Raw genomic sequence first — 27,015 nt, forward strand, 5'->3', positions numbered from 1 at the left:
ATTATATGTTGTTCGTTTGTTAAATTGCTAAACAATTAAGTTATAGATGAGGTCACCACGTGCATCTAATTAATGACACAATGCAGTAAACCTTCAGTTAATCTTCGCTGTTTAGTACTTGGACCCGTATTCGTCCACAATCCACTTGCAGAAGTCCTCCCAGTCCTTGTTCCAAGCTTGAATGTGCTTAGCCTTGGTACCAGTTCCGTCCTCGCCGCGGTCAATATCTTGGACCCAATCACTGTCAGACTGGTCTTCGAAGTTTGCCCAGCGTAGACTGTTTTGTGCCAGCGCACCCTGTTCTCCAGTGTAAGCAAGCAGCGTAAATCTTCAAAAGAAGGGTAACTTACCAATCCGGCGAGGCCAACATTATCAAAGGCTTGGATGGTTTCATAGAAATCATAACTCAAACCTGCCACGTCCTGTCCAAGGATGGCTGGATCATCGTTGCTGATGGCAGTCGGAATACCATGGGCAATCATTGCTGGCAACGGATGGTGGAGAACATCCTCGTTCAGACGAAGGACTTCGTTCGAAATGGGGCATACTTCGATCATAACGTTTTGCTCAATTACTTGACGGATCAAGTTGGGGTGCTTATATAAGGAGAAGCCGTGACCGATTCGTCGCGTGTTGAATAGGACTGCATCGAACAGGTTTGAGTCTGTCGAGTTGCCGTCTCCCAGAGTTTCTCCAGCATGGAAGAAATAAGGAATGGTGAGGTTCAAGGCATCGGTCTGTTGACGGAACCACACCAGTTCCGGCGCCAGATCAGAAAGAGGACGACCGAGATCTTCTTGGGCAACCAGGTCGTAGCCACTGAATAGCTCGGGGAAGTTTTGCTTCCTCTGGAGAGCGAGTTTCATGCCTATTGAGGTCAGCAATCTTGCTTTTATGTAATGCGTTGCTTTTCATACTCCTGGTAATTGCAGCGCGGTTCTTTATGCGCGCATCTGACCAAATAACTCTTGCACCCAAGAATTTCTTGCCCTTCTCGGTGGCCTGGAACTTCTTAATCTCATCAACCAAAAGATGCCACCACGTATCAAGGTCGGGGTCAATGTCTTCATCCCCTTCGTGGACTAGCTTCCCACTGGATCCGCCGCTTCGGATCTCCACCCAGTTAATACCGTCGCTTGCCAGATCCTCAAAGAGTGTCTGGTAAAACTTCCTAACGACAGGTTCATACTGGATCATGGTATCGGCCGGACCAAAGCAGGCCTGGAACTTTCTCCAAACCTCGTCGACACCTAACTCGTGACGGATCGAGTCCTCCGGCTCAATGGTTGTCTTACTTCTGATAAAGTCAAGGAAACCTGCTTCACCACCGTTAAAGTTGGTTGCGGCAGTTTTGACGGGGATCTCAGTGTTAGGAACATAATCAGCAGTGTCAATCCTGGACTGGTTGCTCGCAAGAGTGCCGTTGTTATGCCCGAAGGTGATGGTGGCATTCTGCTGAGCTTCCTCGGTATCAAGAGGCTGCGACGCCGAAATCACCATTCCTTCGGTCTGGATGATGATCTCCACGATCTTTTCGAACGGCAGCATGGCCGATAGATGAGCATGCAAAAGCGCACCCTTGGGCATACGCTTGATCACCTTCCAAAGGGTCGTGTTGGAGATATACGGGCGGGCAAGAGGGAACACCTCCCCTGCGAACCGTTCCTCTGTCGTACCGTCCGGAGTGCCAGCTACTCGCCAGTAATGGTCAATCTCATCCTGTCGAATTGCTTGGACAATCTCATCAGCCCGCTTGGCAGTTGCCGAGAGACCCTGTCGGAAGATATGATCTGGGTGACTAGTTAGGTTCTATTTGCTATAAAAAAAATGTCTGAAACGAACCCTGTCGATGTGTCTTTTCCAATGCGATCAGCTTCTGGCGGTCTTTAAGATGCTGCAGTACAAGAGTGTCATTGACATTTGGCTCTCCCTGAATTGCCAATGCCGCCGAGACCCCCGAAATGGAAAGACTGGCTATCCCAAGTATAGAAAGCAAACGCATGATGCCGGGCTAGTTGAGGTTACTAGTAGAGGAATAATCTTCAAATTTACGCTACTGTAGGAAAAAGCTACATATATACTCCATACATAGTTAAGAAAATGGTGGAGCTGAGGAAGGGTTCAGCTCGAAGCCCCTTGGCAGGTCGGGTCGCGTTGGTCCTGCATTGTGTCTTGCATAGTCACACAAACATACTGCATACTCTAATGAAAGTTCTCGTTCCTGCAGATGATTATTGGTGCGAGTACATTAGTACTGTATGCCTGCCCTTTTTTTTTTTTTTTACAAATCCATGCCGCCATGTCTATCTAGCCTACGGGGTACGGGGTACGGAGGACGGAGTACTGTATAATTCCATGTAAAAACCAGTGGTGATCAGAGTATGCAGTGTAGATTAGGATAGTGAGTGCATGCAATGATCTCTTAGCTACTGCACGTTTCCGAGAGGTCAATCTATCGATCTCTTGTCTATTGGGCATCGGCGCATAATTTCAGCTTATTGATGGGAATGCATAATAGGAACAATACCCCGAGGCCCCTGGCAATATCTCCATATCCTTTGGTTACATTAGCAACATTTTGTGGATATCGGAAACATTTTTTGTGGGTTACGGACTCACATATGCATGCTCTGTGTTACATATTTGGTCTCATTCTCGCATATTTTTATTGATCGTCGAGCCGTATTGTCCGCAGATAAAAATTCCACGCCCTCTGGAGTAGAGCACAAAACGCGAGAATCGATTTCAATGGTTGTTTAAAGAGACAAGAATGGAGTAGCCCATATATCCCCAGTTACTTCTGGCTAGTCCTAGAAAGATTCATCAAGAAGTGTTGAAACCCAGCTGGCTTCATTTCCGTCTATTCCAAATTGGTCGTGCATGTTCAATAGTTGGTCTTGGCAATATTGGCATCGTTAGTGTCCCGGTGCTCCCGGGGACTGTGATTGGACAGGTTTCGAGGGTCAGGGGGAAAAAAAAACAAATTAACGTACAATATGCGGAGTACTCCATACGAAGTTCTCCATACCCCCCCCGTAGCTTGTTTAGCATTGGGCAGCTTGGCAAGTCAAATTGGAGCGCCGATCGCCGAGGCCGCTGAACTTGAGAGCTGTACGGAGTAGCTCGTGCACGTTAGACCAGTTAAGTCAAGGTAACCTGCTGCACAACTCACTCTACATGACTTTGCATCACGAAATTTCCACAGAGGAAGTGCTACATACTGAGCTAGCGAGTTCAACTTGGCTCCTAGCCAGTTATTTCGTACACGCAGTACCCAATACCCAATACCTAGGCACCTGTGGGTAGACAGGAAAAAAAGAAAGCAGATCGCGCTCAGTGAGCCGCTTTACTCTGTCCTAGTTAGTAACACGTGATAATCCACACAGTGCGAAGTAAATTAATCCAAATACCCCATCTTCGACAGGTCAAATGTGAGGAGAATCGACACCAAAGCAATGGCAAAAGATATGGTATGAGAAAGCAGGATGCGTACATAACTAAGAGCTTGTACGATCATTATCAGACAAGTATCGATGGAACCTTACAGACGAGGTATTGACGGTCATTCTTGAGGGGGGGTTACAGAAAGTATAAAACGTGAAGTCTAAAGCAATTTCATAATTTGGATCGAGCTTGCTCTCCATATAGAGAATACAAGAACTGTTTTATGCTGCAATGTATTCCGTACAGACCTGTGAATCAGGTTGATTTTACAACTTAAGGTATAGTGCTCTCAATATACTGTCACGTAACCTCTCCTTCAGCTGGCGACGACCGAAAATCAAGGAAGGCAATCTTAGTGAAGTACCATTCGCAGTCCCTGGACAGCATGCTCCAGCTCGACCCCACGGAGATAAACGTTGACATGCCCGTGGTTGATAATGGATGTTAGGATCTACAGGCTAGTGGATGAGACATCACAATGTGATGTATGGAGTCCCGTGGTAAACAGTAGTTATGGTGATTTACAAAGTACTAGAGGCAAGGAGAGAACTAAGATACTACTATGCAGGGACAGATCATGTGAAAAGTTGTATGTACCATATAACTGTTTTATATTGGAATATTAAACGTTCCCTCATTGCTCGATTCTCTGCACTTTGCACTGAACTGCAGGTGGTCCAAGAGCTTATATAATAATATCAATGTTCCCACTGCGCAAGATATGAACATAGCCGTTTCAAGCACCGCCACCACTGGGTTTCTTCGCGTTAACATTGATCCTTTTATTGCACAAGCTGAAGGGGAAACCGAGGCCGCAGGTCGCGATAGTAATTGCAAAAACAACCCTGATAGCCCATGCGTACGCTTGGAGAACACTGTCCAACTCGGCCCCGGAAAATAGCCGGTGCACGTCAATGGCACCGGTACCCGCGACTATAGCGGGATCGACGTTCGGTACGGTGTTGGCAAGTTTTTGCACGATCTGGTTCACGATGCCGGATTGCACGGCTCAGAGCAATTTTGACCGGCCGACAGATCAACCCATTTGCCTGTCGAGGTCCCAATGTGCATTCTGTGTAGTTAGTGTGGGGTAGCAACTTACCTTTCGTTGTGGATCTTTTTTAGTGGAGATGTACGGAGTACTCTATAATCTTTCTGGGGTTAGAGTCGACCCCTGAGGACCCCGTTTTCACACCATTCTCCACGGCCAGGCCTGCATGTCTCGTCCGTTCGTCCCCTGTACCATTTCGAGGACGCGGAACCATCCAGTTCCCCCACCAGTAAGGCCATCCTCCAAGACAGTAAAAAAAAGGGAGCGGGACGATTCCAAAAGAGATCGGTTAAAATGTCACTGTCGTTGTGGCGTCGTTGTGGTCACGCGAACTAATCTATATGTAACTTGAATTATTGAGTGGCAGCATATCTCACAATTTGTAGGGTCTGGAAATCAAGCTGGCGATCTCCCCAGCCCTCAGTGGCATTCATGAAATTTCGCGCACGATCCAGCACACATTGTACCACATGTACTGGGTTGGATAATTCTGCAATCTCCGAAGTTCCCCATGTAGAATCTCGCTTTTTACCCGCGTTGTTCGTAATAAAGACTGGACAAAAAGTGACAATGGACATTAAACGGCGGTCGATCTCAGGTTTAGCCAGGAAATCATATATGTAGATGACCAGTGGATATATACAAATCACAAGGAAATATTTCCAAAGCTCAAGCTACTATGAAACAAGACTAATGTGATGCGCTGCGATATCTGTGACATCTAATTATCTAGCTTAAAGCTTAAGACAATGATAACGGTAGCTATGCTTGTAATATAGTCAACCTCTTGTCGTCCAAAATGCGCTGGAGATGAATGTTAACTATCCGCTGAGCTTCTGAGCGTACCGTGGGTGAGCACAGATCGGAACAATAACAAAAAATCAAGGCCAGAGTCCGCATCCCTCGCATCACCTTGATGGCTTCAAATGTTTCTTGTAGTGACGTTTATGTGGTAACCTGAAACTGTTGCCCACAAAATACCACGTCACCCATCGTCGTCATGCAATTCCAAGGCAATGGTACAGTGGATCACTAGTAAAGCTTCGCATCCTACACTGGACATTGAAGTTCGGATAAGATGATCGTCGATAGTTAATTCTAAGTCTAATTTCCTTTCCTTTTAGTCGGCCACTCATCAAACCTGTACATTCTAGGTCTGGCAAGATCGGCATTATGACGGCACGGCATTGCGTGGCCAAGACATTAAACGGCAGATCTCCAATTAGACGTATTCCTCCATGCGAAGATATTTTGGTTAAAGAGAGCTTGCTTGGCAGCAAAATACCCCATCTAAAGTGGTGTGATCTTGACTTCATTTAATCCCAAAATACCATGCGTTCCGCTTTGATCACGTTCGTCCTGATCCAGCTCGCTAGAAGCGTTGCTGGTGAAAATCATCATTTTTTCACTGGCGCGTTCTCTGGCGGTGATGTCTTTCTCATGGAATTCGACGACTTGTCAGATACATTGACCCTGCTTGCAAATGAATCTACCGTTGGGGATACCACCAAGTGGATCTCGTTCGATGTATGTGCGCTGCCGTGGATCGGGTGGTATTGGTGTACTGACCTTTGCAGGCACAAAAGAAGAACCTCTATGTAGCCCAGGATTCGTTTTATGGCAGCTACGCCATTGGAAGCAACCTGACTCTGACGTATAAGTCACAAATTAACCTCACAGAAGACTGTCCGTCACCCCATAATCCCCTGTTTTTAGCAAGAAGTGCTAATGTGTCATAAAGGTCAAAACCCCAACTTCATCGTCGGATCACTCCAAGCACCATACTCTGTTTTCGGTGTACCATTCAGCAGCGGCTGTTCAGGTCAGGCAATTCAAGTCGATAGTGAAGGAAGCCTCAAGGCAGTCACTGCCAATATCACATACAACACAAATGCCGGTGTTCACGGCTTAGCCATTAGTCCTAAGGGCAACTTTATCTATTCCGCAGATGACTCCGGCGATGCTGTCTGGGTCCACTCGTACGATAGTACAACTCAAACGTTGACCAAAGTCCAGCGAATTAGCGCTCCTACTGGTGCAAACCCTCGACATCTAACTGTGCATCCCAAAGGTCTGTACGTGTATACCGTGTTTGAGGAGACTACTGCGCTCGGCATTTACAAGAGAAACCCCACAACTGGAAGATTGACCTACACCAACCAAACTTACTCTTTGATTCCATCACGTTAGTATCCACGTTTAAGATTTCCTCTCTCTCAATGTTGAAGAGGCTCACGACATTGACTTCTCCATCCACAGAATTCACCAATACCTCCTCATACTGGGCGGATGAAGTTGCATTCTCAACTTTTGAAGGAAACAGCGGCGTGCCAAAATACTTGCTTGCCAGTACACGTTCCAGAAACACGACTGAAAAGGGGTATGTTACCGTGTTTACATTGGACCCAGAGAGTGGATCGATCGAAGAGAAGTTATTGCAACTCCCCACGACAGGCAGCGGAGGTAATGCCAACTCGGTATCGCCCGCATCCTTTAGCGAGGACTACTTCGCAATCACCGATAGCGGAAGTGATTTCGTCGAGATATGGAAGATCAAAAACCGGACTGCTGAGGCTGTCGCTCACTTGGATTTATCAGTTGGTCCGGCAAACATTGTCTGGTACAGTTAGAATTTGTCAGAGCGCTAGGATTATGTGTGAAGACTTTGCGTTATTTTGATTATAGACTGGTTGACGCCATGTGAGTCTGGATAGAATAGAGGTCCCGTCCTTTCGTTCCAGAGAATGTTATGCCACATAGATAGATACCATCATCGTCCCGGTCTCTTTGTGCCCCCACAACCTAGCCGACGGGCTTACCAGCCCGGCTGACCAGGTGGCTTTCCATGCTTGTGGAAGGGCATAGTTCTCAGGGTCCCATGTTGTAATTGGTGCCTGAATTTCAGGCTCAAGCCTTAATTTATACCGCTTCAGGACGCAGTTCATCTGACCCCTATACCCCCCGAGCTGAGCTTACCGTGTGATCCCAAGGGGTTTGCAGGGTTTGCATATGAATAATCAAATTTCTAGGGCCCATCATGAATGTTATCAGTGTCAAAGGCCCTATGTAGCATAAAGTCGATAAATCTCAAGTTGATTCTGGTCTTAAGAGTAGCCGAACCCAGTGAGAATTGAAGAGACGACCGATATCCTTCTTAAATTTATTTATACACCGAAATTATAAAATATGGAATAATCTCAACGCCAGACACTGCGTCACATTGCCTCAGCCTACGAACGGGATTTTTATATAGTGTTTATCATCTGGTGCTGAAAGGCCCGACTAGGCCTAGCCCCGCGAACATGTTAAGCGGCTAGGTGGCGAGAAATACGCATATCACACGATCGAGCCCAAAACCAGAGCATTCCAATGCGATTGATGATGGCATGCATGTATATACCCCGGGCCTAGAGGCCAGTATTGGAATATATTAGGTGTAACACTAGATCAATCTTCCCCCATTCTTTGCCTTTTAATTGACTATCATGATACCCAAACCTAGAACAATACGTCTAAAACATGAGAACACGAAAAAATATACAATTTTGACACAAACTAGAATAGTAAAATGAACATGGACACGCAAGTTATGTATTATAGAACTATATTGTACTGTCGCTATCGGACCGGTCCAAGCTGCTAAGATCAAGGGGCGAAATACAGGAATGACTGTACCCGCAGCCAGCTGTGTAATCCAATTTTTACCTGGATTAAGACTCTTACACATGCCCACGTCATCTACTGCTTGATTTCCTCTCACTTTTAAAGAGATTATTAATAGCCAGACCATAATATCTAACCATATCTACCAGTAAGCCCTATATTTACTAGTCAGCCATTTTCGTATCCTCTGCCTAAGTTCCAGCAACCCCGCTCAGATCAAGACATCAGCAAGTACATATGGTACTGTAGCTCTATCAACATCTCGCCAGGTTGCACCGACTTGGGCCGCCACAATTTTACTACCTGGATCTACCATCACCGTACGTATCTTGAATAAATCGATGCCCAATTCTGCCACGCGCTGAGGGTGCTGCGTCTGCGGAGTGGCTTCCAAATTTGACCACGAAATGGGCCGAGTGTTTTCTGCAAAAGCGACAACAGTCGCTACCTGTTAGGATGGTGTACCACACATGAATGCCCCCTGCGAAATGAGAAATGAAAAATTGAAACGATGGAGTCTGTCTCGAAATCGAGAAACGACGACTGATATAATTATCTTGAGGCTACGATTTCGGTTGAAAAATACTTGCAGCCTCCTTTACACACGTATCACTCCATCTGGTGAGGTCTCAACATAACCTTCTAGATGATAACCCCAGAACCTCTTGCATTATCCTAAGATCCTTGCTCAATTCGATTGCTGTGGTGGACAAAAAAAGCTGGTATATTCATGCAAAGAAAAATCCCATCAAAAAAAAAAAAAAAAGAATACGGAGATTTGACAGTCAATATATGATTGAATAAGAAATGTGCCACCATTCAGTTATGACATGAACCCGAGTGGAGTCCTAACTCTTGTGTAAGTGGATTACATAGCTGGATGGGGCTAGAATCCTTGATATGGTCATTATCGAGTCGTTGCTACCGTTCGCCCGATGACGACAGCATAAATAAAGGTGCCACCTGACATTGTCAACACACCACATTGAAACTGTCACTTCTGTATTGTATAATTTCACCTGCTGAGGCCAGGATTTCTTGGGGAGGGGTCAGTTTTGCCCCCTACGTCATTCCAGAATTATACGATATATCTAACTCTCGCGCAACAAAATTAGCAAGCAGTTCGGTCCACTATAAGTCAAATTGTGGTCATGCCCTTCTTACCATTATCTACTATTTTGAGCTTAAGGAAGGAACTGGAAGGAACTGCTGCCGAAATTTTGACGTGGGGAAGTGACGGGTACGGTGATAGCATTAAACAATGGAGTGACTCTTGTGATGAACAAGTTGTGAGTGCTGTTTACCGAAATTGATACCGAAATGCAATCACTGATCAATTTTTAGGGTGCCGTAGTTCGGGTCACATCAGCCGGCGAAGCAGCAGCAGTCGTCCGCTTTGCCGCATGCCATGAAATTCCTTTCGCGGTCAAAGGCGGGGGATACTCCACCAGCAGAGCCTCCACAGCCCGCGGTGGTATTGTCTTGGATCTTTTGTATCTTCGAAGGGTCAACGTGGATCCCGTATCTCAAGTTCTCACTGCTCAAGGCGGGGTCTTGTGGGAGGATATCGATGTTGCAGCAGCTCAGTATGGGCTAGCAGTCGTTGGAAGTACACTAAACCATATTGGCGTAGCAGGAGCAACATTAGGAGGAGGTTATGGATGGTTGACCGGCCAGTATGGCCTGGCGATCGACAATTTGCTCTGGGCAAAGATGATCCTAGCTGATGGCAGCGTGGTTACCGCTTCCGAAGACCAAAACCAGGACCTCTTTTGGGCTATTAGAGGTGCCGGTCAAAGTTTTGGAGTAGCCATTGAGATGAGTTTCCGAGCTCATAAACAGAATCACCCAGTATTTGCCGGGACTCTTCTTTTCTCGGCGGACAAACTTCCTAGAATTGTCGATTTTGTGAACCGATTTGAGACCATCACCAATGGTAAGCAGGGGTTCTGGTTTGGGTTCACCGCGTCACCTTCAATGGCCGAATGTGCCATCTTGGTGGTTGTCTTCTATAACGGAAACCAAACAGATGCAGAGGAATTCTTTTCCCCAGTACTTTCACTGGACCCAGTGGTGAACGAGACACAAATGCTTCCTTACGATAGTCTCAACGGAATGTTGAATGCGATGGATACAATGTCTCGCCGCAGAAGTCATGAGGGATTTGATATCATGTTCCCTGTCGATGAAATCGTGGGTCCTCGAAAAAGCCTGCGGGGATCAAATATCACTCTCCCTCTAGATCCTAAGCTTGCAATATCGATATATCACGAGTTCGGCGGCATCTTGAGAAATTTTTCAACGGCCAGGGACAGCATATTACTTTTTGAACTCCTGCCAAACACACAGGTTGCCAAGGTTCATAACGATGCCACTGCTTTTGCCAGTCGAGGCCCTTACTATAATGCCAGTTCTCTATTCCGATGGCATGACCCTCGTCTGGATGAAGAAATACACTCACTACAGACGGGTCTGATGGACCGCATCGGGACATGTGCAGGCATTCGTGTCCGATCCGATTATAACGTAACCATGCACGGAACAGGAATATATGCGAACTATGCGGGTATTTTGACGGGTGTGGCACCTCAGATGTATAACAACTAACAGGATCTCAGGGAATGATCAATCCAACGAGGAAATATTCGGACACAACCTTGCACGACTTCGGGAGCTGAAGAAAAAGTATGATCCTCATAATATGTTCAGAAAGTGGCACAACCTCGAAACGCCTACCGCCACTTCAGGATAGTATTTGGACTCTATGGATGGGGTTTGGTTAAGTAGGTGTGTACTGGTAGTTATCGGTGTTAATGCGTTGGAAACGGAAACTTCCATTTGATTGTCCGATTTTGATATGATTCTCTACGCCAAAATGAGAGAATGAAACGGGGGCTTCCTCTTTTATATCTCGTTCCCTCCAAGAGAAGCTAAGCTGTCTTTCACAGTATTATCAGTGTGCAAGGTAGGTGAATTGAAGCTTAATAACGAAGTCAAAAGTCTGAAAGTCACCATGGTGGAGTATATGTAGGAGCTGAGCTGACTGGTGGAGATAAGATAAGGTTGGTCACGTGATTATGGGTCACACCGGTCAGCTCAGCTCGGGGTACAGGGGTCAGATGAACTGCGTCCTGTCAGATGAACTGTCGTCTCATACCGCTCCAGGATTAGGCATCAAGGCGCCAATTACACATTTGACCCCTAAGGTATAAATGCCAAGAAAATGAGCGCCGCATGCTACCTGATTGGGTTTAGCGTCCCCATGCAGTGCGATGTCAGTGGCTTTGGCGAAGCATGAACGTTCGTATTGCTGAAGAACATATCCATTGAAATCCATGCCCCCATAGATCAACAAGATTAATACGATCCACAACAACACCGCCTCAACGATCATCAAACAGAACTCTAGAAATGGCTCAACGCAGCGAACTGGGGCGGCGCATCGTGCCACTGCCCCCAAGAGCTACCCTGAAAAGATCTACAGAGCGGTACATCAGATCAAATCGAGGTTTCCCACGCTGAATTTAACGTACCAATCGTTGTTACTTTGCCACCGTCTGCCCGTTGGGTGGACATGGACGCACCAATAGATCGGGATGCTGATGGCGCCCAAGTATTCCAGCACAGGATTAACTGTGACGCAGCCCTGTTGCGCGGAGAGTAAATCTCATGCTAAATTTATGGCAGTTTGAAAAATATATAAGACTACGCCGGCATGCAGCATCCGTTGAAGTTTTAGTCTCCATAGAGCTTTACTTTGAATTGAAAAATTGAGCCATTCTTTTCAAAGGCATCATGCAGCTACCAAATTATGTGCTCGCTAGCTTGGTTTGGTTCCCGGCAGCTTTTGCCAACCTTCTAGGACCGTCATATCCTCCCCCCAGGGACTTGTCTAGCAGTCACAGCCGGGTCGCTGCCAGTTGGAAGAACCTGACATCCCAACTGAACACCGTCCTCGCCGATAAGGGAACCAACAAAACGAGCGGGATTTATGAACTAAAGAACCTCACATTCTCCGCTGGGTTGTTTTCCACGCTTGACCCGAACGCCAAAGATCTTCAATTCCACCACACTGCCAACGAAGTCGCAAAATCCCCGGTGGGGGTGAAGAAAGTGGATGGGAATAGCATCTACAAGGTCGCCAGTGTGTCAAAGCTCTTTACAGTTCTTGCTGGGCTTATAGAGCTGAAGCCTGGGGACTGGGACCTTCCACTCACAGAGATATTCCCATTCTTGGCCGACCATGTTCGCAAGCAACACAACAATTTTCGGCTAGTCTACGATGTTCAGTGGGACAAAGTCACTCTCAGGTCCCTTGCGGGCCAGATGGGCGGCATACCACATGGTGCTACAGAGGAGTTCCTACAAACATTTCTCCTATATAAGTACCTGGAAGGCTCTCGCAATCCCGCGTTGACTGATCCAAATTTCTACGGTCTACCTCCTCTGAACCAGAGCGACTTGACACTATGGCCATCATGCTTGGGTGAACAGACCCAGGGCTGTAACCCAGTCTCCTGGGACGTGGCATACGCCCCAAGACCTCCTGTTTACCTTCCCTGGACAAGCCCCGAGTACGCAAACGGCGGTTATATTTTCCTCGGTCTCGCGATTTCAAATCTGACTGGAAAGACAATGGATGAATGGTATAATGATTCTATTTTTGAACCCCTGGGATTGAAGTCAACGTACTCCTCACCCCCTGACAACTCTACCCGCCCTCATTCCGTCACATCAGAGGCTCTTGATCAGCAGTTCGTCCCCAATGGCGGCGCTACAATCCCCTCTGGTGGATTATTCTCCACAACAAACGATCTTTCCAAACTCGGCGTCGCCCTCCTGAATTCCACCCTGCTCCCCTCTGAAAAGACACGGGAATGGATGAAACCTATCACTCATACGTCAAGTCTACGCTATTCTGTCGGCTCGCCATGGGAGATCCACCGATTCGTCCACGCGGGATCAGGCGTTGTCACCGATCTATACACAAAGCTGGGAGACTCGGGGTTCTATGGTGGGATCGTGGTCGTGATACCGGACTTCAACGCCGGCTTTACCCTCCTCTCAGCCAGCACGCAAGCCAGCCGCAGCAGCGAGGCGCTGTTAGCAATCGACCTTATCGTCGATGCTATCCTACCAGCCCTCATGGAGCAAGCCGCCGCGGAGGCAGCGCAGAAGTTTGCCGGTACATACAAAGCCGAGGACTTGAATTCGTCGTTGACACTCGCTGTTGTCCCACCTAACCAGCCAGCACCTGGTTTGAATATTACTTCGTGGGTTAGCAATGGCACGGATATCACGGCGTTAGTGTCTACACTCCTCGGTGGTCCCGGGTCACGACTTGTGCCATCAATTATCAACGAGCAGGTTACTGGGGAAATTGCTTTCCGGGCATATACTGCTACCCAAAGCCGAGGTCCTGGAGTGGGTTCCTCGTCGAGTCTCTTCTCTTCTTTCTATGATCTCGGCGACTGGACTATGCTTGACCAGTTGACCTGGGGCGGTATTGCTACCTCGCTCTTCGTTTTCGATGTTGAGGGAAATGGAACCGTCAAGTCAGTGACACCAGGTGCCTACAGAGTGAAAATGGCGAGAAAGTGATTCAGCCAATATTCAACGGGGGGAGGGGGTTTGAATCGGATAGAAGGCTTATATTAAGTACTCGCGGATAATAGAATTGAATTCATTGCTGGCTTCTATATACAATATAATTGCTAGATTCTAATAACCGTCCCGCTTTCCTTGGACCTTAGAGCTACCCTTGGCCTTCTCTAATTCATTGAGCATACCGTCACCAAACACAGCAACGTCAGTGGTGATAGAGACCATATCAAAGCCCTGTTGTGTCCGGCGAAGAGCGTCATCTCCATCGGAACCTATAAGATATAGTGTTAGACACAGGCACAGAACCAGCAAAGAGAAGACTTACAGAAGATGGCAGCCTTCTTTCCTGCAGATCTAGCAGCATTCAAGACACGTTGGATAGCAGCCTCGTGCTCCTCACCACCGCGGGTAACGCGCATCTGCTTAGCAAGGTCAAAGGGTCCTGCAAGAAGAAGCGTTAGCGAGTTCCACCAATCCAATAGAGAGATATCCAATCGCACCAATAAACAAAACATCAAGTCCCTCAACCTTAGCAATCTCCTCCACATTTTCAACGCCGGGCCGCGATTCAATCTGCACAATAACCAAAACCTCGCCATGGGTCTTCTCATCGTACTCGGCGGGTTTGACACCGGGGAATGAATGAGGCGTAAACATGGGCCCATATCCACGGACTCCGACTGGCGGGTACTTGCAGTAGCTGACGACCTTGGCAGCGTCCTCCTATTAGAGATAGAAACAGACATTAGCAACTAGGTATGGTTATGTGCAAGATCCGAGGTTACACATACTGCAGAGTGACACATGGGAGTCATAACTCCATGGGCACCAGCATCAAGAGCGCGCTTGATCATCCACTCTTCAGGCCAGGGCACACGGATAATAGGGCTAGCGCCCTCGTGGCCAACAGCATTGGTGAGCTGGGTAGAAGTGTTAATAATTTTATTCTCGAAATCAATTCAATGATTGAGGGACAAACCTCGTAATAGTGGCTGTCATTAATCAATCCATGTTCGGCGTCAACTAGGACCCAGCTGAATCCACCCTCTGTGTATTCAGGGCTGCGGCGGAGGATTGTCTTTGCGACGGGAGCGCTGGGGAGGCTGTAAAAGGTGGTCAGTTGGTTTTTTCCGTTTTGGATAAAGAACTTTTGAGGTTCAATTGAAGAACCGGGGGGAGCTGATGTTGCCCCTCTCCAAATGTGGGGGATAAACATACGTCAACCAGAAGCCGTATGCCACTGGGGTGGTTTGTAGGGCGGAGCGGAGGGCGATGGAAGACATTATTTAAGACGGAGAAGAATTTGAGTAATATTTATGAAGAGTAAAAGGAGATTTTGTTCTTTTCAATGTTTCTTCATGTTCTTCATGAGGGGACAACTCGGTCTTACTCCGACCGATTACCCGAGGCCCCCCACATTTTGAACATAGACTGTGGGGGGAGCATGGATATTCCAAACATTCTGGTTTATATGAGATTCACTTCTACACGAAATGAAATTAAATGAAATTCTATTGTTTACTTCATCTTCGATTGACAATATACATTCCTAGATACTGGACACTGGACAATGGTAGCAGACAAAAGGTCTGAAGGCCAACTCAAACCCGGACATGCTCTTCAGCAAATTCTCTGAGAGTAGTTGTCTCCAAAGGAGCATGAGGTACCCAAAGATCCTTGGGATCAAAAAGGAAACCCTTCCCTTGTGCGAAAACAGTACGGCAGATGTTTCCCACGGTGAGATTCTCCCGCAAACCATCCTGGGCTTCCTTCTGGGTGAAGAGCTTCCGCGTGAACTTCTCTCCAGTAACCTCCTCCATGGCATTAGCCACATCGCGATAGGAAACCGTGTCCCCGGCAACATAGACCGGCCCGTTCACAAAGACAGCATCTCGTTCCGGCCCTAGCACAATCTCCGCCGTGAACTTCCCAATATCCTTCGTGGTGGTGATCACAAACTGGTTATCCCAGTCCTCACTGCCGTAGACAACCTTGTTTTCCACATCCACCAAACCCCCAACTGGAGGAAAGATAACACTGGTAAAAAACCCCGTCGCGAGTGCCAACCACCGGGTCGTCTTCTGGGACCGAAGCAACTCTTTCGCATCCAACTGCTCGTCGAACATTCCCGATTCTCGTCCGATGGCCTCATAATCCATGCCGAACTGCCATGGGATATAGTACGGCACTTGGGCAGCAAGAACGGCTTTGGAGATTTTGATTTGAAGCCCGCTTTGGGCCATGTACCCGGTGCAACAAATGACGACTTCGAATTCCTTGAAGATTGAGGCGAGTTTCTCTTCGGAGTCCAGGGTGAGGTCACTAGCTGTGAACGTGATTCCGAGTTCGCGGAAGCTCTCGGTACGCTTTGCTTTGCTCGCCTCTTTGGCATTGATGGAGCTCTCCCGGAGTAGGACTGAGATGGTTGTATCGGGCTGTCTTTCAGGATGGTGGGCTAGGGCTTGCAGAACATAGGTGCCTAGCTCACCGGCTCCGATGACGAGGATGCTGCGAGGGGTGCTCATGTTGGAGGGATTCAGAGTGAAGAAAGGTGCAATACTATGAATGAGGTTATAAGGTAGCTCTTGTCGAGTGCGAAGATGGTTTTATACTGATGTTAATTGTCAATCAACCTATAGATTTCTAATCAATCTTGTATACATTGTTAATCAGTCTTGAATGCATTGTTAATCAAGCTCTTATACATTGTGAATCAGCATAAGTATAACTAGATTGTGAATCAATCTCCTATAACCCTAATACCAAGATGTCAGGATATAGTTACGCGGATAGATATTACCCCGACTCGGAGACATAATTGTGTCTCAAATATGAAACCCTAGATGGTCTACTCCAATGGTACCGAACAAAGTTCAATCTGTAAATACTTTTTATTTTCTTTTTATTGCATAATTACTAGAGGTGAATTATGCCATGTGCTTAACTCGGAGTGCGTGTACCTCGGAAAGGAGACCAGGGTGATAGTCTAGTGTTTGAATTCTTTGATTATAGCACATAGGCAATAATATGGCTGCCTGCTAAGGGTTATAACCCATGTAAACTTCTTCGTAAGTTGCTTTTATAAAGAAAACCAACTATTAGTTTATTATACTGTTGTAGTGTGTCGTCCATCTCTATTTCCCGATTCTGGGTTGAAATAATACGTTCAGCTTTTAAAAATACAAACAAAAACGAACTGAAAAACGAAGTCATTCCATTTTGTATATTAGTAACGCGACTTATTTATTTTCGCAATGCGGGATACATAGGTGACCACTATTCCCGCTTCATACCTTACCCCTGTGCTCTGTAGTTTTATAATTATTTAGACATCTATGGCATTTATGGCATGAATGTACAGTATTGAGTTGTTATAGGAACTTGAAATTTAGTGTGAAGCAATTGAAGCTACTGGAGAAGAGAGCCAATTAGGGCTACTCTTCCCTTTATAGCACCCCACAGGGAATTCCCGTGCTCGGTAGTGAATTCCCCCGAAGACCCGAATATTGTCTGGTGAGAATGATATACATATGACAAGAACAGTTGTTTATAGGGCTTGTATACTGCAGTGTAAAAGGGCAAAACCACACTATTTGTAGGTTTAACATGGTCACTATGACGGCACGGCCATTAGAATTAGAACTTTTTTTTTTCACAAGAGAGGTAGCTAAACGCGTCAGCTATCTAGAACAAAATGCCCAGCGGGGGTTTGGTGACACCCTTCCTGGGTGCACTACAAGCCTGTGTTTCGGTGTTGCTGACAATGTGCTACGGTTTTGCTGCTCGTCGACTCAATTTGATCCATGAGACTACCATCAATGACATGCTGGGATTAGGCGTGAAACTCCTCCTACCGGCGCTACTTATCGTGCATCTGGGTGAACAGCTTCATCTTGGGACAGCGATGAACTATATTCCAGTTATAAGTATATCATGTCGACCCCTGATGGACTCAACATGACTGACTTATCACGTCTATCTGCCATTACTAGTCTGGTCAGTCATCTACACAACTACATCGATCGGCCTTGTGCATTTCTTATCGCGTCTCCTTGGCCTGCCGCAATGGGTTACACCAACTTGCGCGTTCAATAACACTACATCTCTACCCTTGTTACTCCTCCACTCCCTAAAGAGCGTAGGCAGTCTGAAACTGATCCTGCGAGATGACGAAACCACATCATCAGCAATCGACCGTGCTCAGAGTTATTTCCTTGTCTGTGGTGTGGTAAGCAAGACTATCGCGTATATCGTTGGACCCAAGATGTTACAAGATTGTGGGAATAGTCTTAGTACCCCAGAGGAGCGATATCGTACCCCAAGTATGCTGGCAGAGGACGAGCAACTCACCGAAGAAACCTCACTACTTCCGCAGCGGGCTCAAGAAGTCCGAACATCAGCCGGGAACCTGATTCGGCGATCAACGCACTGGCTAGGCTCATTATTCGCCCATCGAGTCAAGCAGGAACTCCTCGCACCCTTCGAATCACCATTCGCGGACGTGGCGATACTCTGTACTATTTTGGGCACGGTGCTAGGGCTGGTCCCCTCATTGCACCGAGCATTCTTCTTCGACGAGGAAGACGGCGGGATATTCAATGCATGGCTGACTGCAAGTATCAGGAACATCGGCGGGCTGTTCACAACGCTGCAGATCTTCATGGTTGGGTGTAAGCTTGGAATCACGTTTGAGCGGATGGTTGCAGAAGGGCACTCGGCACGAATCCCTGTCAAGGCTATCACGACCATCTTTGTCATTCGGTTGGTGGTCTGGCCGGCGTTGAGTGTTGCGCTGATTTATGGATTGGCTAAGAGGACCCAGCTCCTTGGTGATGATCCAATTCTCTGGTTTAGTATGATGTTAATGCCAGCTGGTCCACCGGCGTTGGTTATTTCCGGGTTAGCGGAATTGGCGCAGGCGTCTGAGATGGAAAAGATGGTTATTGCGAAGACGTTGACGGTATGTAGCGATGACTTATGGGGAAAACAGACATTTCGCTAACTGTATCTATAGATCATGTATGCATTGTCCCCATTTATATGTTTTAGTATTACGGGGGCGCTTAAAGCTTCCGAGGCAGTGTTGAGAGTGAAACAGTGAGGTCTACATGTCATGGAAAGACTTTAAAAAAATTATTATTGATTCGAGAGATGAAAATTTGGTTCTCGAAATATTGGTTGCATTTGTTTTTGATGCTCAAAAGCTTCATTGATTTCATCAAATCGTCACCATATCCATCATCCACCTCGAAAAAAGAGTGTTGTTATATTGGGAGTTAGGAGTCGAGGGGCGTGAAGAAACAGGTTACTTCTAAAGTTAGACATGCTCAGTTAGCCTTTGGCGTCTGAAACATCATGGGGATATCACATACTCCGCATCCCGTGCAGTCACACTTGTCGCCACATGAGCAGCTCTGGGCACCGCCAGTACAGTTGCAAGTAGATCCACAGCCACAACCCATAATGAAAAATTGGCAAATGGTAATAGTATGTGTAGGAGTGTTTGATATTATTGGTGATGAAATGAAGAGGACATTGGAGACTGAAGAACAAGCGGATTATATACCCGTATGACTGGCATCATCATCATGGCGTCAGTGGAGAAACCATGAAGTGTACAAGATAACAATCACGTGGTTTATCCATCTGGCTAGAATTTATGTAATAGAGTGGTAATAAATAGATACCTAGGGTTTCTCTGCGTGGCAATGTATGTGGAGCAGGATGTAGGTATCATTGACATGCTACTGAATATATATATGACCAGAAATAATGCTTGCGAAAAGATAACATGAAAAAGACGCAAGCAACAAAAGACAAACATAGTTAGAAAAAAACAGGGAAACAGAAAAGATAAAGTAATACATAATAGACAAATGAAAAAGGTGGAAAAAGAGAAAAGATTGTAACCCGCATGTAGATAGTGGCGATGAAGGAACATTGTTCCCCCGAGGCTCGGATGCCACATCTTGGCTAACATCGTCATACAACAACAAAGTCCATGCAAACGATGTCATATACCTCCATGATATTACAAAAACAAATTGTACAGCTCGTCACTCAAAACCACGCAAAAGTTCAAGCAGCTCAGTGGCGAAGACGCCATGGGAAAGGCTATCCTGCCAACAACCCACCGGGAGATTGTCCACCCGGAAACTTTAGCCCAATGTAAGACCAGAGAAGCAGCTAATGGACACCAAGGGTTTTTATAGTTCGATTATCGCAAAAGGAAGCCGTGTCAAATGTCATATCAACACAAAAAAATCAGCGGAGGGATTAATTCATTCTATCGCTGGCAGTCTCAAGTAATTCTGGCGGTGCAGTCGCAAATGGTTGACGAGCATCTCAAGCTATCTGAGACCAGTACTGGAAAGGCTTTTGGTATGAACATAGCCAAGAATATGGAGGACAACTACCGGCAACAATTAGAGTGATAATGTGATCCCCCCATGAACTGGCATGAAATGTTCTCCGTATCGTTCTTAATCTGGCAACTCCCCTTCACTGGTACGATCATTGGTGTCTTGAATCTGAAGGGCAACGATTTAGTGAATCAGGAGCAATATTCCTACTTCTATTTGTCATAGAATATAAGCAGGGGAATACCGGCCCATAATCAAGTAAAACAAGCGTATGATTCCGATTGCTCCACCCATGATTTCACCGCGTCGCTGGCCTCGCGTAGTCTGGAGGAGTGTCTGCTAGGTGGTGATCTCGATCTCCTTACTAGCTACTTTTCTACTTGACAGCTTTTAGTCTAAGAGGGGAGAACATCTGGGACATCAAATAAACAATTATCCGTGAGCTACGCAGAGTGCAAAAGGAAGAACGGCGTGGATCATCCTTTTCTACGATTGCTAACACCAGACTGTGTTGTGGAAAATCACCAGGTTAAACAGCTCAGAATGGATAAGAAACAGAGCGACACAGTATAGAGGAAGGTGCAAATAAAACATCGAGCAGAGATTGCTCAGATGCGACGTCAGCTCGAAGTAACTAGTCGCGAAATAAATGAATCGGATGGAACTCGAGCTTGCAGCGAAGGAAAACAAACTTCGACATTAACTCGATCAGCATCGACGTGAACAGGCGGAGCTATACGCCCAGCGGGAGCGTCGTGAAAAAGCTTTAATCTCTCTAAACTTTTAGACTTATGCTGGTATTGAAAGGAAGTATTTCACGTGAAATCACATAGACATATTCCAATGTCGCCCTATTAATCATGTACACTACCTACCTATGTAGGTAGAAAAGGTAGAAGTCGGAGGTGGGGCTGACACGGAGGTGGGGGCTAATAAGGTTTTCTCCGGTCTGGGGCCGGCTCGGACCGATCACCGATCACCGACCACCGACTGTGACGCCAACCTTGGAAGTCTCCGGCTTTACAGGTGGTCTTTCGGGTGCCGACCTACCTAGTTAACCGATTAACATTGCAAGCGCTTTTCCATACAAAGCTTGGCCTACGGTCATGCCTTCAGGGGCGAGCCCCCCGGGGTGCCCCAGGAGGCCTCTACACCAGCAGACTAGAGGGTGAAGATCCCATGTGCCTCCCCTATGTCAATGAAGACAGTAAGTCTCCAGATCATGACCGAGATAATCCCAGCTTTTGAGCACCTTAGCATACCCTTTGAGAGCCGTATCTCTGTCCAAACCTGCTATAGAAGTCTGTCGTGGAGCATCCTAAACCATGTCGAATATATATTCCCCCCACGCCAGTTCCGATGGTTACGCCCGAGTTAGACGTGTCATGTCCAGAGGGCCAGCGCAAGTGCTATGGGCTCATGAAGTATCCGAGGGAGATTCACTGATAATATCATTTTAAATAAGCATCTGGACTTTTTGAAGCGGAGTTTAGACCTAAGGGGCTTGAGTGATGAGTGTTATTCACCCAGTCCACTGAGTAGAATAAATATATTATAGTGTGCAAGTTCCAATATGCACTAGATTTAAGGCGGCCGCAATGTTCCCGATCGGGGTGTCCACAAGCTCAGGGAGGTCACTCCACCGCAGGGGCTAATGTGCGCACGGACAGATGATAACTTTTCGGCCTCATAAACAGCAAAACTATCTCCGAGTCATTCCGCTAACCCCGGCTACCCCCCACCCCTATTGCTCTCAGATCTGTCATTTCTCTATCCTGCATTGGCTTTTATAGGCCTACATTCTATTTGATCAGTTGTACAATCATAGGTCTGTAAAGTCAAAACATCAAAGAATCACAGATCGCGCATTGCTCACAGATCAAATAGTTCTTACGAACACCATCACCCTCGCTGCCAACCAAGCGATCATTCATTATACATCGACGATGGATCAGTTTTTGCTTATTCTAAATGCGTTTGCCTCATTTTCTTCCGCAACAGCCGCAATAATTTCCACTGCAAACCCTGCATCCCTATCTGGCTCACCTGTTGTTACCACTGGCGAGCGTTTCTATCAACGCATGTATGCTGTTCGTGCTTTGCCATTGGAATTACTTGCTGGGATTCTCCCACTCTATCTCAGTGGTCCGGCGGTAGTTTCTGTCGTCGGTGCCGCTGTATTTGTTCAAGCAGCGGATGTAATCATTGGTATTGGCAGAAATGATGGAGGGATGGCTTTAGGGGCTTCATTTGCTACAACAGCCCATGTTCTATATTTATTTTCCATTCCCTCAGCCAAAGTTCAGAGATAGTCTGAAAATAGGACTATAAATATATCTGAAAAATTAAAAAGGATCTGTGCTCTCGCGAAATCAGTGATCCAGGCCCGGGTAAAGCAAGGCGCTGAGGACTCTATTTTGTATTTATTGGCCAGCTAGTATGTCATAAATGGAAGGCAATATTGTGTTTCATAGAACTCCACCAAACACGCATACTTCCCGGAGAATTCCCGTGTACTATAAAACCTGCCATCTGTGAAAGATGGCCACCTAATCGTGGGTGGGCCTTCATTGACGTCCTACCTTTGCACTGAGCAAAGGGTTCGAATCCATTATGATCACTTGTCATGAGCACATAGCCGCAATGGAGCAATACCAGGCGAGCGAGAAACATCATCGGTAGGAGGGAGTTGTTATTTTACCGGCTCTCCAGGGCTGTTTGTAATATTTCGGCTAATTATCTACAAATTGTCATGAAATACATCCTCCGATCTGATCAAGACCTCTGCCGCTTCGAATTCGAGGTTGACCCCCAAAACGAGTTTACGTGTGCCTTTGGTTCCCAGTTGTTTCTAGGAGGGAAGAAACCATCCAATTCAGCTCCTATTCCCGAGAAAGTCAAATGGCCTGATTACATGTGAGGAACTGTTAACTTGCCTCCAGACTATTCATCAAAAAAAACGTCATCGCCGCTAGGAACAACGTGGGCGACATTACTTATGCCCGCATCATGGCTAGTAGTGTTGAACGCCACCACATTAGCCGGAATGACTAGATATCTATTTCTAGCTCTTTTATCTCATCATTCCCGGTGTGACTAGGCCATAGTTTCCCGTCTCCGACATCTTTCTCAGTGTTGCTCCCAACGTGAGTTGTATGCGAAGCCAGCCGAGTCTACCTAGATCAGGATTCTAGCGCTGCCTTTATGTTAAGTGTTTTCCGAAGAAAGTAGACTACATGTATTGGGTTATATTAGGAGATATTTTGTCAATCTCTACCTCCTTAGAACCGATCTAGTCAGTGAAGTCAGGAACCACCCCGATATAGAGGCGTCGTCCGACCGAGAAGGAGCCCTGGTGAAGGTAAATATTCATTAGCGACCGAACTAAAATACTCCATCACTTGGTAAATAGGTGAATCGATTCTGGTAATTTTATATCGAGCAGTGTGGCGGATTTCAGCGAGCACATATATGGCTTCGCTACTGGGATGTCTAGGGAGCTCTCAAATGAAGCTTTCCCACGGTATTAATACCGGGTTTGGCCATCTGATGTCGATCGTCATCCACTAGACTCGACCAAAATATCATCACATGTTGGGGATAGCTCCGTTATAGTGAATGATATCGTTGGCGAAAAACGAGGAATATATAACTAATTTACTCGCGCTTCTCGCACTTATCCCGCACTTATCCCGCACTTTTCTCTCAATTAATTATGAAACGGTATATACTAAATGGTAAAGGCTTCCCCAGAAGTGTAGGAAGAGAGTACATAGTAGAGGTGTTACGGTCTGAATAGGTTGATTGTGGGGTCCTTCCTTTTCCATGTAGGCGACCGACCTCCAGGCCTACATATATAACGCTACCCAACAACACAACCCAATCCTCTTTTTTTTTTTTTATTTTCTTGTCTTTCGATATTTTAAATTCGAAATTTGACGCTTGACGTTCGATATTTGGGAAGTTTCATTGCCTTCCCGTGAACTGGTAGTTCTCCATCTCTTTATCGCTTTCTCCCTCCTCTCCCCCGATAAGCCACTACTCGTTCCCAACTCAAAGCGGAGAACGTTACGACCGCGTGATTTCTGACGATCTACAGCTTGATCATTTGTTACATCTGTGACTTTAGCACAAACCAGTGACCATCAATTTGACCCTGTGACAACTGCGCCCCTCTTGTACGGAGATCCCGGGCGATTACTTATCGGACACCCGCCACCGCTTGAGGTCTGCTCACCTGGTTCTTCCAAAGAGCCAGGGGATTGGGCAGATCTAGAGATATTGTCGAACTGGCTCACAATCCACCACCGCATCACCCCCTTATCGCCTCCGACCACCCTGATCCTTCTTTACCCGTCAATACAGCTCCCGCCTCGGTAGGCAATCCCGGCTCCCAAACGTCAGAGTTCCTGTCCGCCGCATCTCAACCGCCCAGCTCATCTACCCCTCGGCCCAACCGTCGCCGCCGCCTTTCGAGCAGTCCGGATATCCTTGGTCCCTCCTCGGCGGGGACCGGACACCTTCCACGAATAGCACGTGAGACCGCATCTCAGAATTACCCCAGCCGAGTTCTTGGCCGACCAGACGGCCGACCTCCTTCCCCCAAGCGCAGGCGCCTGGTAATCATGCGTCCCGACGGAACATCAACAGAAAATGGCTTCTTAGATGCCTCTAACGAATCCCTTGCATCCACATCGAGGAAGACTGCTCCGAATGGGCAAGCAGCAACGAACGGGAGCTCTCATGCAAATGGCTCTAAAGGGCCATCTCAGTCATCTACCTACTACGGCCACGACCGGGAGGAGGTGACGCGGATTTTGATACAGAGTCTGTATGAGCTGGGTTATAATGAGTCGGCATCCCTGTTGAGCTCGGAGAGCGGCTATGAACTGGAAACGTCAGGGGTTGCAACGTTCCGGAGTGCGGTGTTAGGTGGAAAATGGCCAGAAGCGGAGAGAATCTTGATTCAATCGTTTCGAAATGCAGGGTCACAGCAGGTGGATAGGAAATCTCCCCAAGAGGAGACCCTGGTATTAGCCGAGGAGGCCGACAGGAACGAGATGCTATTTTATTTGCGACAACAGAAATTCCTCGAGTTGCTAGAAACGCGTGATCTACCTGCAGCTCTCAACGTTCTTCGTCAAGAACTGACGCCCTTGAATTTTGACGTCGAGCGTCTACACGCCCTATCAAGGTATTGCCGATCTATAGACATTTCTAGAACATGATTTGCTTACCGGTTATTGTTGTTAGTCTGCTTATGTGCCCGACCGAGGTCTTACACGCCCAGCCGGGATGGGATGGCTCCATCAGCTCATCTCGTGAACGCCTGCTTGGCGAGCTGTCAAGTAAGCCCGATCTGGCCAATGGCGGTGGTGTAACCGGCTTGCTAATTCAGCCGCAGAATCCATTTCTCCCTCCGTGATGATCCCGCAACATCGCCTGGCCCTCTTACTAGATCACGTCAAGCACACTCAAATCAACAACTGCGTTTATCATAATACCGCCGACCCTCCGTCGCTCTACTCTGACCACATGTGCGACCGAAACGACTTCCCGTTGGACGTCATTGTGGACTTGACCCAGCACTCCGATGAAGTATGGTATTGCGAGTTTTCTCACGACGGCTCCAAACTGGTTACTGCTGGTAAGGATCATAATGTACTCATATATAACACAACAGATTTCAGCATCATCCACAAACTTACGGAACATGAGGATGGAGTTGCGTTCGCGAGTTGGAGTCCAGATGACTCCAAACTAATTACTTGCTCGCAAGATAAGAAGGCGCGTGTATGGAGCGTTGAGGTAATGATTTCTACAATCCCCGGTGAATCTAGAACCATATGCTAACCCGGGCTTGTGCATGGTTTAGAGTGGTCGTTGTCTGCTAACTATCAACCACCACCGTCAACCTGTAACTGCAGCTGCCTGGGCAGCAGATGGGGAGTCTTTTGTGACAGCCTCTCTTGATGCTGAATCACAACTCCGTCACTGGAGCATGCGCGGTCAGTCTCTATACACGTGGAAAGGCGGGTTCCGTGTACAGGACTGCGCCATTAGCGCGGACGGACGACGCCTTGTTGCTGCCGACACAGAAGCAAAGGTCCATGTGTACAATATGATTACATACGAAGAGGACTACTGTCTCCCACTGCCGAGCAAACCGACATCTGTTGCTATCAGCAAAGATTCGCGGCATATGCTTATAAACTTGGCTGAGGGTGAGATCCAACTAGTTGACATGGAAACCACCGCTGTTGTCCGTCAGTTCAAGGGACAAAAGCAAGGCGAGTTCGTGATTCGCAGTACGTTCGGAGGAGCAGCTGAGAACTTTGTCGTCAGCGGAAGTGAAGGTGAATATCTCAACATCTCATTTATGTATTGTTACTAACTGTCTTGATTATCCCCAGACTCCAAAGTCTACATCTGGCACAAAGAAAATGGAAACATTGTAGAGACTCTGGAAGGACATATCTCCGGATGTGTGAACTCAATATCATGGAACCCGGCAGACCCGGGAATGTTCGCATCGGCAGGCGATGACCATGCAGTAAGGATGTAAGAATCATTCTTATCCTCGTCTTACATTGAAAAAACTGCTAACTCGAACTTCTAGCTGGTCCCGTGAGGGCAATCGATCCCGTTCGGTAGGGCCAGTTCAACGCAGCGGGATACCCTCAAATGGAGTTACGCGAACAAGCGCATTGAGAACGACATCCGCTTTCTGATATTTGTGTACTACACACCGACGATGACTACCCCAACACCGGCTTTGTTCACGCTCGTTGCCTGTCTTTATTTGGTTTCCCCACGATACCATATCCGACTGAGGGAACATACCTGGAGCTTTGGATTGAACGACGATAAACCTGCTGTTCGCAATGTTTT

General features: G+C 47.0%; 9 protein-coding genes across 9 annotated transcripts; 6 read left to right on the plus strand and 3 right to left on the minus strand.

The window, feature by feature from the left end:
* Positions 1-111: 111 nt before the first annotated feature.
* Positions 112-2,002, minus strand: N7487_000105 (adenosine deaminase family protein; the record flags this gene model as incomplete). The annotated part of the gene is made up of 4 exons (XM_056867854.1): positions 112-297; positions 351-868; positions 918-1,790; positions 1,843-2,002. The coding sequence occupies 4 exons, from the start codon at positions 2,000-2,002 to the stop codon at positions 112-114; spliced, it is 1,737 nt and encodes a 578-aa protein (XP_056732638.1).
* Positions 2,003-5,827: 3,825 nt separating this feature from the next.
* N7487_000106 (lactonase family protein) lies at positions 5,828-7,125 on the plus strand (the record flags this gene model as incomplete). The annotated part of the gene is made up of 4 exons (XM_056867855.1): positions 5,828-6,022; positions 6,073-6,181; positions 6,237-6,680; positions 6,755-7,125. The coding sequence occupies 4 exons, from the start codon at positions 5,828-5,830 to the stop codon at positions 7,123-7,125; spliced, it is 1,119 nt and encodes a 372-aa protein (XP_056732639.1).
* A 2,184-nt stretch (positions 7,126-9,309) lies between these two features.
* Positions 9,310-10,910, plus strand: N7487_000107 (FAD-binding oxidoreductase; the record flags this gene model as incomplete). The annotated part of the gene is made up of 3 exons (XM_056867856.1): positions 9,310-9,447; positions 9,503-10,724; positions 10,777-10,910. The coding sequence occupies 3 exons, from the start codon at positions 9,310-9,312 to the stop codon at positions 10,908-10,910; spliced, it is 1,494 nt and encodes a 497-aa protein (XP_056732640.1).
* A 1,043-nt stretch (positions 10,911-11,953) lies between these two features.
* On the plus strand, positions 11,954-13,759 carry N7487_000108 (serine hydrolase domain-containing protein; the record flags this gene model as incomplete). The annotated part of the gene is made up of 1 exon (XM_056867857.1): positions 11,954-13,759. One exon carries the CDS (start codon positions 11,954-11,956, stop codon positions 13,757-13,759), a length of 1,806 nt encoding a protein of 601 aa, XP_056732641.1.
* Positions 13,760-13,879: 120 nt separating this feature from the next.
* On the minus strand, positions 13,880-15,045 carry N7487_000109 (HpcH/HpaI aldolase family protein; the record flags this gene model as incomplete). Its single annotated transcript, XM_056867858.1, has 6 exons — positions 13,880-14,034; positions 14,088-14,204; positions 14,263-14,485; positions 14,554-14,682; positions 14,742-14,865; positions 14,981-15,045. 6 exons carry the CDS (start codon positions 15,043-15,045, stop codon positions 13,880-13,882), a joined length of 813 nt encoding a protein of 270 aa, XP_056732642.1.
* A 318-nt stretch (positions 15,046-15,363) lies between these two features.
* N7487_000110 (aromatic alcohol reductase) lies at positions 15,364-16,287 on the minus strand (the record flags this gene model as incomplete). The annotated part of the gene is made up of 1 exon (XM_056867859.1): positions 15,364-16,287. One exon carries the CDS (start codon positions 16,285-16,287, stop codon positions 15,364-15,366), a length of 924 nt encoding a protein of 307 aa, XP_056732643.1.
* Positions 16,288-17,456: 1,169 nt separating this feature from the next.
* Positions 17,457-18,863, plus strand: N7487_000111 (Auxin Efflux Carrier superfamily; the record flags this gene model as incomplete). The annotated part of the gene is made up of 3 exons (XM_056867860.1): positions 17,457-17,688; positions 17,755-18,722; positions 18,777-18,863. 3 exons carry the CDS (start codon positions 17,457-17,459, stop codon positions 18,861-18,863), a joined length of 1,287 nt encoding a protein of 428 aa, XP_056732644.1.
* Positions 18,864-22,070: 3,207 nt separating this feature from the next.
* N7487_000112 (uncharacterized protein) lies at positions 22,071-22,436 on the plus strand (the record flags this gene model as incomplete). The annotated part of the gene is made up of 1 exon (XM_056867861.1): positions 22,071-22,436. One exon carries the CDS (start codon positions 22,071-22,073, stop codon positions 22,434-22,436), a length of 366 nt encoding a protein of 121 aa, XP_056732645.1.
* A 2,313-nt stretch (positions 22,437-24,749) lies between these two features.
* N7487_000113 (WD40 repeat domain-containing protein) lies at positions 24,750-26,855 on the plus strand (the record flags this gene model as incomplete). The annotated part of the gene is made up of 6 exons (XM_056867862.1): positions 24,750-25,318; positions 25,378-25,472; positions 25,529-25,932; positions 26,000-26,480; positions 26,538-26,685; positions 26,744-26,855. The coding sequence occupies 6 exons, from the start codon at positions 24,750-24,752 to the stop codon at positions 26,853-26,855; spliced, it is 1,809 nt and encodes a 602-aa protein (XP_056732646.1).
* Between the last annotated feature and the right edge of the window lie 160 nt (positions 26,856-27,015).

Source organism: Penicillium crustosum (assembly GCF_028827405.1).
Source record: "Penicillium crustosum strain IBT 35664 chromosome Unknown utg000001l_segment0_segment0, whole genome shotgun sequence".
Classification (NCBI taxonomy): domain Eukaryota; kingdom Fungi; phylum Ascomycota; class Eurotiomycetes; order Eurotiales; family Aspergillaceae; genus Penicillium; species Penicillium crustosum.